A 12,500-nucleotide genomic window follows, 5' to 3' on the forward strand; every position below is an offset into this window, starting at 1 on the left:
TTAGGAGACATGTAGAATCGGCTTCAGGTCTCAATGGGTTAAGTACAGTACTTAAGTAAGTACATGTACTTAGTTACTTTCCACCACTGCTGAACATTACACATACCCAATAGTTGTTACATTACTGAACAACACACACTGCTATTGGCACAGGGCTCATTGATACTTCAGCCACGTCCTCAAGTGTTCATGTGTAAGTCTGAGAGTGAACACTTTGTAATGGTTACATTATGTTCACTCTCAACAGTTACAAAAAGCTACAAAACCCGCCAAAGCATGGCCCAGCTGCGCTGCTGCAGAGTTGAACCGTTGAAGTGTTGCTCAAGCCACAGTGTGTGAATAAAAGGGACGGGATTACATAGCAAAAGACAAACGATGCGTAGCCCTGCGAGCTAGTCTGGACAGGTACTGTACACTCCAGAGGTTTACACACACATGCACAGCTCCATAGTGAGTGATTTAAATGGTAAATGGTAAATGGTGCATTTATATAGCGCTTCTATCCGAAGCGCTTTACATTGATTGTGCCATACGATTTACTGTACATACTGTATGTGTGACGTGTCAAGCAGCTGACCAAATTAGCAGTTTTTTTTTTCATGTTCACCTCATTCATTGTACTTCCTCTTGACGTCAGTGCCACTGAGAGTAAAAGTATCATTACTGCGATGTAGAAATACTCTGTTTACAAGTGAAAGGCATGTGTTCAAAATGTCACTTGAGTAAAAGTGCAAAAGCATTGGCATGAAAATATACTTAAAGTACCAAAAGTAAAAGTACAAAAACATTGTGAAAATAGCAGATCTACAAGCTCGCGACGCGTTGTGAGCTTGTAGATCGGCAATTTTCAAATAGCCTAGGTATAAAATAGGGCTGAAGTGGTTAATGTTTGTTTTATAAATATAATGATTTATATCTGCTAAGTAACTAGTAACTAAAGTTTTCAAATAATTGTAGTGGAGTAAAAGTACAATATTTGCCTCTGAAATGTAGTGGAGTAGAAGTAAATGTATTGAAAATGGGAAATACTCCAGTAAAGTAAAAAAATACCTCAAAATTGTACTTAAGTACAATATTTCAGTTAATGTACTTAGTTACTTTCCACCACTGGTTGTGTGCACTGTGTTGGCTCCCACCACTACCACCCCAGCACCACCAGTAGGCTCTGCTTTCCCTAAGGATTCTGGGGGGGGAGTTGTTATAGATGTATATATCTCCTGCTCTTAAATATCTGTCTTCTAATGTGCTGAGCAGGGAGTCATGTATCATAGCAGAGCCTGAACGGCAAGACCAAATATAATATTCACACTTTGTATTCATATTTTATAAATAAAATGTTCTCAAACTATTAATGTTCTCAATCTATTCCTCAGTTATCTGACTGAACTGCAAGAACGGCAAGAATGACTTTTTCTTGGGGGGGGGGGGGGGGGGGGGGAACAAAACAAAAATATGTGATTGATTGATGCTTCAGCTCTTCATTGGAGCTTTGAAAACAACTTGAGGACAGCTCTCTCTCGCACAGCGACAAAGTGCCGGGTGTCAGCTTGTAAGCTCCATCCATGGCGGTGCCTTGATGGCGTCGTAATGGCTGATTTTACACTTGGTTACATGCTGAACATAGCCGATCTACAAGCTCACAACGCGTCGCGGCGTGAGCTTGTAGATCTGCTATTTTCAGAGCACAACACCTGAGCGCAACCAAACATAAAATGACTTGTAGCACCTGCGGAAGCGAAACGCGTTGTGCAAACAATAAAAAAGCAAAATCAGTCCTGAGGAGTGTGCGGTCCCTTCTTTTGAAGGTTTTCACCTTTTAGCTTTATAAAATGACTTGTCTTTAAGTTCTACTGGTTAGTCGACTAAAACTAGACAAAAACTAAAACATTTCAGATGACTAAAATATGACTAAAACTGAATCAAAATGTGCTGTCAAAATCAACACTTGGGGCCATCTCTCTCTCACACAGCGACAAAGCGCCGGGTGTCAGGTTGTGTAGCTCCATGGCACTGCTTTTCATTGAGAATAACTGTGGGTGCCTGGTGACTCAACCACTTAGTGCACAGACCATATGCTCCTCTTTCTACACTGACCTGATCTGAAATATGAAATATGAAAGCATAAAATGCCTCAAAACAAGAAAATGGCGTGTAGTACTGCTACAAGCCCGCTGTGGGAATGCAGTTTGAGTATAAATCTAACTGAAAGTGAGAGATGCATATTTCTTTTACAATAATTTTGCTATTCTTACTTGGCTAATTATCATCAGTGGTGGAAAAAGTATTCACATTTGCTACTGAAGTAAAAGTATCAATACTGCAATGTAGGAGTAAAAACTCAAGAATTCAAAATTTACTTGAGTAAAAGTACAAAAGTATTGGTATCAAAATGTACTTAAAGTACCAAAAGTAGAAAGTACTCATGCAGAATGTCCCATTTCACAACTTTTCAAATGTATAAAATGTATACAAATCAATTTGAAAATAGACCAATTTGACCAATTTGAAAATAGCCGATCTACAAGCTCACAATGCATCGCGAAGCGATGCATTGTGAGCTGTAGATCGTGAGCTTGTAGATCGGCTATTTTCAAATTGGTCGAAATGTAAAGGGCTGAAGTGGTTAATGTATGTTTTGTAATAATAATCAAAATCTACAAAGTAACTAGTGACTACAGTTTTCAAATGATTATAGTGGACTTAGTTACTTTACACCACTGATTATCATAGGAATTTGTCGACTAATTGATTTAGTTGATTTCATCGACAAATCTGTAATATTGTACATCCTGTGTTACAATCATGCAGAGAGCAGACTTTTGAGGCTGGTGAGGTTGAGAACTGAACATGATTTCACAATGGCTATTGACTGCTGGCAGAATTGAAGGGTTAAGCATATGTCTAAAGTTTACAAGAGATGTGCTCTTAATTTTTCAATAAATAATTTGATTCAGCATGGACAAAAGCATAAAGAGGACTAACCGACAAAAAAAAGTCTGAACATTTTTTACTGATGAATCGATTATTCAACTAAAAACAGACATCCCTAGATTTCACTGTGTTCCATTACTTTACTTACACGGTTTAAACCGTGTCAAATCAAACAGTTGTTTTATCCCATTACATCTGAATATAAATGAAGCTAAATGTGGTCGTGATGCTGTCAGCTTATATAAGTCTTCCAAACGATCGCATCATCCCACAAAAAAAGGGCAAAAACACCCGACCGCTAAGTTTGCGCTCTTGATTTATTAATAGCACACACTTGTACAAACATGAACACGTGTGTGTGCCGTCCTTACAGCATAAGAGCTCAGAGTCGGCGGGTAATTAGTCAATTCTTGTGCGCTGCCATTCCTCAGTGTTATTGTGCTTGTGATGGTTGTCTGGCACTGAAGACATCCCGTCTTCCACCCATATATGAGTCACATTATGAAGGAAGAAGTGTTCTTATGGTGATGATTCATCTCGGCCCACAATATCTCTTTTTTTCCTATAATCCCCGCCCACATCGTGACACCTGATGATGCAATGTCACGCCAACCTCACAGGTGTTCTCATTAACTTTACTCCACACGGTAAGGCAGCCATCGCCACAATGCTACGTCTGAGAAACTTCTCCTCCTCCTCCTCAGAAGAAGAGCAGGGACGTGCACAGATAGACTCTAGGTGGTTCTAGAGCCCCTGCCCTTTGCCCTCTTGACCAGAAGTGCCCTTTTTTCAGTTTACAGCAGGGGTCTTCAACAGGGGGTCCGCCGGGACCCCTAGGGGGTCCTCAGAGTTACTACAGGGGGTCCGCCAAATCTTTGTGTGATATGATTTTTCTTTTTACCATAACCACTCGAAACCTAGCATCCCTTTTCTGAGGAGAACTTTAGCCAAAAATAGCCGATCTACAAGCCCACAACGCCTCGCAGCGCGAGGCGTTGTGGGCTTGTAGATCGGCTATTTTTGGCAAAGAGGTATAGGTGTAGAGGGGAAAAAGAGCAGACCAAGTAAACAAAAAAAAAGTATAATTTACTTGAGCACCTGCCCCTCAAAATGTCTGTGCACGCCACTGAAGAAGAGTAACATCTAAAAGCAGTGATTCTCAACCTGTGGGCCGAGGCCCACTGGTGGGCCGCGAGGGTATTGCAAGTGGGCACCCAAATAATTGGGGAGAGTGAGTGAGCAAGAGAGAGAGAGAGAGAGAGAGAGAGAGAGCGAGAGAGCGAGAGAGCGAGAGAGAGAGTCTAGCCACCACACTTCAATGCAGTATCAAATGACTGAAAACTCTTTTTTTTATGAATTCTCTTACAAAGATCCTGTATTTTCTTCTTTTCTTTCCCTGCTGTTTGCATCGCGATATATTTTTTATTAAATCGATTGAAATTCTCACCGGTTTGAATTGAATCGAATATGAAAGTGCTAAATTGTGATCAAACATTAAAATCAAACACTAAAACCTAACGTATCAGAAAGTCTACATTTACCCCAAAAAGATAAAACATATCCCCACCGGCCAGAAAAGAAATGACCAAAAACAGACGCATGGACCCCCCCCCCCCCCTCCCCTCTCTAGCTCTCTATTCCCTCTAGCAAATAGAACCTTGATTATTTAAATTGCAGTGAAAAGCAGAAACACTTTGTTGGTTTGTGAATGTTATGAAAAGCATTTAGAGTGTTTCCACAGATAATGGTGGGGACAGATAATGATCAGGTACACATGCAACTTGAAACCAACGGGGACAATCCTCCTGTGTCCACACACAGGACACACAGACATCTGCTCACCAACATGAAACACAAAGCAACAGACGGAGAAATGCATGAAAGTGGAAGAGAGGAGGAGGAGGAGGAGGAGGAGAGTGATAGAGGAGGAGGAGGAGAGGAAATGAAAGCAGGATGAAATGAACGAAACGGAACGGGAGAGAAGTGACAACCGGCAGTCAAGTGTGTTTCATTCTTCATCAGGTGACAGCGTGGTCACACACACGCACGCGCGCACGCACAACATGCGCATGCACGCACACAGACACATGCACGCACACAGACACATGCACGCCGCTTGCAGAAACAAATCTGTGGCGTGTCTGGCAGAGACCATACACACATGAAGGAATGCACAGCCAACACACACACAAACACACAACTCACAAATATACAAGTGTGCGCTCACTTACAACTCTGTGACATCAGATCAGAGAACACACAAAAATCAAAAGGTGCACACACACTCGCACGCACCCCCCCCCCCCCCCCCCCCCCCCCCACACACACACACACACACACACACACACACACATACACGCACGCACCCAACCACACTCACGCCCCTAAACACACACACACACACACACACACACACATACACACACACACCAGGGGCGCAGCCATGGGTGGTCCTGGGTGGGCCGTGGTCCACCCACATAGAGAGCTGGCCCACCCAATCGAGTTTGCAAAAAGAAAATATATATATACATAATACATTTTTGGATTAAAAACAAATTGGTAAAATCAGGCAAAAATAAGAATTAAATAACATAACCTTGCACACACGTGCATGCGTGCCCACCCGCTCCTGCTCAGGCCCAGCCTAGCGCTCTGGCTGTGCCACTGACACACACACACACACACCCTCTCTTCTCCCCATCACATGACTCACTCTCTCGCTCTCTCTCGTTGACTCTCTCTCATCCTCTCATCTAAAAAGGTCCCACAGGTAGAACCGTGCACGCCAGCGTACAAAACCAGGACAGAAAGCAGAGACACGTGTGTAGAACCCCCCCCCCCAAAAGTCAACCTATCAGTGTATAATAGAGGGTCTCAGACAGAGAGGGGGTCCTAAGTGGCTTTCAGCTCCACCAGACCCCCCAGGCCAGAGTCACCCCGGATGCCAGAATATAGCCTCATCTACAATCTCACAACGTGTCCCAGAATTGCAAATCTTTGAAATGAATATATATATATATATATATATATAACTATATAAATGGCGACCGACTTCCGCACCCTCGGTGAGGACACCCCACAGCTCTGTTATCGAATAAACAACGCACCGCCAGACCACATGTCGCCAACTGACTCGCCACGGCGGCCGCGCTGAATTTACGCGTCGCGTAGGGGACATCTCATTGCTCACTACACCTTTTCCACCGCGCAACATAATTAATTCTACTCACCAAATGTCGGACAAAACGGAAGGTGAATCACTTTCGTACCGTTTACCGTGCACACCACCGACACCGAACGCCGACGGGTTTCGCCGAAACAACACGAGCGGCCGCCATTGCACTCTGCCCATCTCCTCCACAACACCACACACGCAGCTCCTTTGCTTCAACCCCCCCCCCCCCTTCTTCACTTCACTCATGTCTCGATCACAATATGTCCGTCCTTCACGTGCCATGTTCATCCCAAACACACAAACAAACAGCGACGGCCACAGCACTGCACGTTGCCCAGGCTAATGTGGTAAACAAACCGTTCTAGCTTCATGACACCAAAGGACTCGACAGTGATGTCATCATTATGCAACCCGGAAGTACAAATACCAAGGACACGTCACTGATGTCAGTCGGCTTGCCAAGTTCAGGTTGGCATGCCAGGTTCTCTAAAAACAAGCGCCAGAAACAAGCAACCACCTTCATGAAAGAAAAAAAAAACACCGAAGGGGTCCGCCATGTTCCAGGGGGGTCCCCGCGCGTCCCAACACTCCACAGGGGGTCCATCGACCAGCAGGGGGTCCGCGGGGGTCCCCCTCAAACATCAAAAATATATTTTTTTCAATTTTTTTTTTTTTTTTTTTTAACTTTTCCACAGTTTTACTCCAGCAATTTGAGTACCCCAATATACACGCGGCCACGCTGGGCCCCGTGCGCGGCTGGGGTTGAGGGGGGCGTAGCCCCCCGAAACTCTAGTATATATATATATGTGTTTTAATGCGAACATTTTAACTCTGATCTGTGCCTCTGTGGGGTCCCTGGAACAACATATTTGGAGATGGGGGATCCGTGGTCAAATACATATCATTTTGCGGGTCCTTGACATGGAAAAGTTGGAGCACCACTGATATATAACATACTGTTAGGATTTAGAAAACATTTTTAGATATGTATTTGCCCGCGGACCCCCCCCCCATCTCAAAATGCTTTGTTCCAGGGACCCCCCAGAAGCAAAGATTTGAGTTACAAATGTTCACTTTAAAAAAACATATTCAAAGATTTGCACAAATGTTCAAGATTAAAAAAAAAAATAGCAGATCTAGAAGATCTAGATCTGCTGTTTTTGAATAGCCAGAGGAATCTTAAAATGACACAGATCCAGCGTTCCCGGTATTGAATGGGTTAACCGCTCTCTCTGAGTTTACATTAACACCTGGATCCATTTTTAAAACTCTGAGAGCCAATTAACACGGCAGGGTGTTCTCACATGTTTCACCATCCCTGCCTGGAACCTCACACACCGCCACAGCCAGCTAAGCAGACTTGGCATCATCACACTTATAGGGGGAAACGATGCTGCTGCTAAGAAAAGGCATTTCACACAATACACATATACACCGTTAAATCTCACTGTTAAATTAGACTCACAACTCTCTAAACGCTTCGCTCACCTCCAGACTGATGACAATCTCACAACTTTTGTTGCCAAAACTTGGGTGGAAACAATTAAAGAGAGTAAAAACACAAACAAACAAACAAAAAGACCAAATAAAACAACAACCTGCATTGCGGAACTAATCCAAAGTCTTTAAAGGGATAGTTCACCCCCAAAATGACTTTTTTTTTCCTATCGATTACTCACCCCATGGAGACTTGAATTCATGGATATTTTTTCATTTTTGTCTCATTCCTAAAAACAGCAGATCTACAAGCTCACAATGCGTCGCAATGAGCTTGTAGATCGGCTATTTTCAAATGACCGAATTGTATATAGGGCTGAAGTGGTTAATGTATGTTTTGTAATAATAATCAAAATCTACAAAGTATCTAGTAACTAAAGTTTTCAAATAATTGTAGAGGAGTAAAAGTACAATATTTGCCTCTGAGATGTAGTGGAGTAAAAGTATTGGAAATTGGAAATACTCAAGTAAAGTACAAATACCTCCAAATGTAAGTACAGTACTTAGGTAAATGCACTTGGTTACTTTTCACCACTGCGACTACAGTGCTATAACGTCAAACTAACATGCCTCCTGTCGGCGACAGAATAAACCTAGAGCAGTGAAAGGAAAACGATTTCTGGACATAACAGGAAGTAAAACACGTATAGCTGATATACGACAGAAGAGGGGGGGGGGGGGTTGCCATAGATATACTCACTTCGCTGAACGCGGGGAGCAGTTGGAAGGGGAGGCGGGGCTTCGGCTCCGGAGAAGGCTGGGGCCCGCCCATCATCCCCGGACGGGCCAATGACGGCAGACCGGTCTGACAAACGTTACCTAGGATACGGAGATAGGAGGGGTAGGGTGGGGGATGATTTGAAAAAGGTATGGGTGAATGAAAACAGTAGCAATCCTGTTGACGTGAGGTACTGTACTGTACCACAGGTGGATGAAGGTTAAACCATTAAGAAATAGCAGATATACAAGCTCATAGCGCGGCACCGAGTGCCGCGCTATGAGCTTGTAGATCTGCTGTTTTTGAAAAATCTTGAACATTTGTGCAAATCTTTGAATATATATATATTTTTTAAACCTAATTTTTAACTCAAATCTTTGCCTCTGGAGGTCCCTGGAACAAAATATTTTACAAATGTTCCCTTTAAAAAATATATATATTCATTGGACACGATTATTTTTAAATAGCAGATCTACAAGCTCATAGCGTGGCACTCTGTGCCGTGCTATGAGCTTGTATATCTTCTATTGTTGAATAGCCAAAGACATCTAAAATTACAGAGATTACTGGATTGAATGGATATGGTGCTGCTGAACAAAATTTCCTTTTAAAAAATGACATAACACAAAGAAATCCATAAATACACAAGAGCAGGTGTTGCACTGCAAACATGCATTTTCTTTTTTTTCAAACAAGGCCAAATTATATGTCACAACTTTTTTTAATGCAGCTTTGCACACCTGTACTTATTTATGAAATTGTTTGTGTTTTAATTCTATTTTTTGTATGTTGTTTGGAAGCCACTAAGACAAATTGCTATAATTATGTGATAGAAAATAACAGTTTTTTTTTTTAATCTGGAATTTTCCACTCAATTGTAGCTGGTCTCCTGTTGGACCTGGTGTTCTGTGGGCGTTAACCTGATCTTTATCAAGATAGATCGTTGTCTGAGCTACAATAATAGATGTGTCCACATGCTGTAAATATGCCCATATATATACCTTAGATCTGTCCTCCATGGATCCTATAGTTTTTTTTTACTTTTAAGAATTCCTCTTGAATGTGGAGCAATTATATTGCGGCACTGCAGCAGGGATGTAAAAAAGTGTATAACTTCATAGACGCTTCCTTGTTACTGCATTCAGTGCACTGTACTGTAACCAGCGGTGGAAAGTACATTCACTTAAGTAGTACTGTATACTTAAGTACAATTTTTAGGGTTTTTTTTTTTTTACTTTTCTAGAGTATTTCCAGTTTTCAGTACTTTTACTTCTACTCCACTACATCTGAAAGGCAAATATTGTACTTTTACTCCACTACAATTATTTGAAAACTTTAGATACTAGTTACTTTTGGCCATTTGAAAATAGCTCACAAAATATCTCACAAAATAGCTCACATATGCGACACATTGTGAGCTTGTAAATGGGACATTCTGCATAATTAGTACTTTCTAGTTTTGGTACTTAAGTACATTTTGATACCGAATAATGTGCTTTTACTCAAGTTCATTTTGAATTCCGGACTTTTACATGTATTGATACTTTTATTTAAACAAAATACTTGGAGTACTTTGTCCACCACTGCTCTATACAGTACAGTACATTGATTGATTGATTGATTGATTAATTAGTCAGAAACGTAAACAGCACGAGGTACAGACAGACATTTAGGCCAGGGGTCTTCAACAGGGGGTCCGAGACCCCTAGGGGGTCCTCAGAGCTACTATAGGGGGTCCGCCAATTCTTTGTGTGATAGGATTTTGTTTTTTTTACATTAACCACTTGAACCCTAGAATTCCTTTTCTGAGGGGAACATTAGCCGAAAATAGCAGATCTACAAGCTCTCAACGCCTCGCGCTGCGAGGCGTTGAGAGCTTGTAGATCGGCTATTTTTGGCAAAGAGGCTATAGGTGTAGAGGGGGAAAAGAGCAGACTAAGTTAAAAAAGTTTCATGGACACACACACACACACACACACACGCACACGCACACACAGAGTTCGTCTGGCAGTTAAAGCAATCCGTAGAGCTATAAGTTCCATGAAAGTTTAATCTGAAACACAATTTTATACAATATAGAGTAGGGGGTCCCTGCTTCATCTCTCTCTCAGCTAGGGGGTCCTTGGCCTGAACACGTTGAAGACCCCATGGTTTAGGCTGAAAGGATAACACAAAAAAAGTCCTGAGGACGTGTTTTCCACTATATGGCCTTAGTGCTGTCAGCACTGGGCTAGGTATCAGGAATGTTTGTTTAATGTTGCTTTCAGCCACAGCTCCCGTTGAGGAATAAAAAAAAGCACATTTAATGATGTGAGAGAGCTCTCCTGTCCATCCAAATGGGGATTAGAGGCTTTGCGTTGGTTTCTCAGCCTAATGTGACCAAAGTTAAGCTCATTTTCCTGACTAAAATGCCAATATTGCAAACGAGTTGGCTTTCTCCAGGAAACCTCATTAAGTCCCAGCATTACGGCAAGCGTTAGAAGAAACTTCTAATAGTGTGAAAGTGATGTTGATGCCTTTAAATAAGCCTATACTACTCCATGGTGTTTGTTTCAACACCCGCAGTTCCTCCTAATCAACAGCTTTCTCTGGGTTTATATCAAACATTAACCACTGGGTTGTAACAGCAAAGCCATCAACCCTGGCAGTGCTGGAGTTGTAATGAATGTTAAAGAGCATTTCACTTTATTAGGAAGTCATGAGACGTGTTGTTGTGAGGTGGTTAGCTGGGTCTGTTAAGGAACACGTAATGTAATGCTCTCTTCATTTAGAGAGAAATAAATCACTATTCAAATGAGCCTGGATGCAAACTACAGCTAACAGGGTAGTAGGTGCATGCCATGCCTGCGCGCACGCGCACGCACACACACACACACGCACACGCACACGCACACACACACACACACACACACACACACACACACACACACACACACACACACACACACACACACACACACACACACACACACACACACACACACACACGATGGGGTGAATTGTGGTCTAATGATGCCATTAGTAAGTTGTGATTGTTGCCGTTGCTAAGTGGCAGAGTTCCTGATTACTGAGAGAGGGCTTTGGTTCCTTTCTTTCTGCCGTCACGTTTTCTTTTTTTCCTCGCTGCGCCTGATTAGGGTTTGAGTCGAGACCAGAGAGCCAGAGAGCCCAGCCCGCTTCATCTCATCTGTAATCACAATAATCAAACTCACACGCACGCGCACTTGCACACGCCCCATCCGCTCCATCATTACGCTTGATTAACTTTAACCCATTAAGACTGGGAACGCATCTGTGTCATTTTAAAGATTTCTTTGGGCTATTAAACAAAAATAGAGCAGATATACAAGCTCATAGCGCGGGCAGATATGCAGATCTACAAGCAAAAATAGCCAAAGAAATCTAAAAATGGCACACAGATGCGTTCCCGGTCTTAATGGGTTAAACGACTGTATACTATTACTTTAAACTGTGTGCCCAGCGAGTGTGTCTGACTCCCTGAACTCAGACACAACAGCTACCATGCTCTTCTGAACCATGATGATGACACTCACTGCATAGCCAGTGGTGTAAAGTAACTAAGTACATGTACTCAAGTACCATACTTGAGTGAAAAAAAAAAAAAAACCTTTAGTTACTAGTTACTTTGCAGATTTTGATTATTATTGCAAAACACACAAACCACTTCAGCCCTATACGCATTTCGGCCATTTGAAAATAGCAGATCTACAAGCTCACACAATGCATTGTGAGCGTGTAGATTATGGTATACCAAAGCTGCCATTTCAGCTATTCTCCAGACAGTCAGACACACTAACACGCACGTGCGCGCGCGCACACACTAACACGCACGTGCGCGCGCGCACACACGCACGTGCGCGCGCACACACACACACACACACACACACACACACACACACACACACACACACACACACACACACACACACACACACACACACACACACACACACACACACACACACACACACACACACACACACACACACACACACACACACACACACACACACACACACACACACACACACACACAGAGTTCGTCTGGCAGTTAAAGCAATCCGTAGAGCTATAAGTTCCATGAATGTCCTCTGACCTCCAAGACTAGTCTGACCCCCCCCCCCCCCCCCCCCCCCGCTTGTCCAGTGGGATACAGGA

The 12,500-nt window shown here is 42.8% G+C and overlaps 1 protein-coding gene across 2 annotated transcripts in view; it reads right to left on the minus strand.

The window, feature by feature from the left end:
• Positions 1 to 12,500, minus strand: part of LOC311062097 (zinc finger protein 385D-like) — a 70,658-nt gene that overhangs the window by 56,041 nt on the left and 2,117 nt on the right. For both annotated transcript variants that reach the window (XR_014602464.1, XM_084080897.1), the window contains exon 2: positions 8,304 to 8,422. Coding sequence is in view for 1 of the 2 variants with exons in the window: in XM_084080897.1 (XP_083937023.1) it covers positions 8,304 to 8,422 (119 nt within the window). In the remaining variant the exon portion in view is untranslated. The remainder of the gene's footprint in view (positions 1 to 8,303; positions 8,423 to 12,500) is intronic.

The sequence above is a fragment of the Gymnoscopelus microlampas genome (assembly GCF_963454915.1).
Source record: "Gymnoscopelus microlampas genome assembly, chromosome: 15".
NCBI classification, from domain to species: Eukaryota; Metazoa; Chordata; class Actinopteri; order Myctophiformes; family Myctophidae; genus Gymnoscopelus; species Gymnoscopelus microlampas.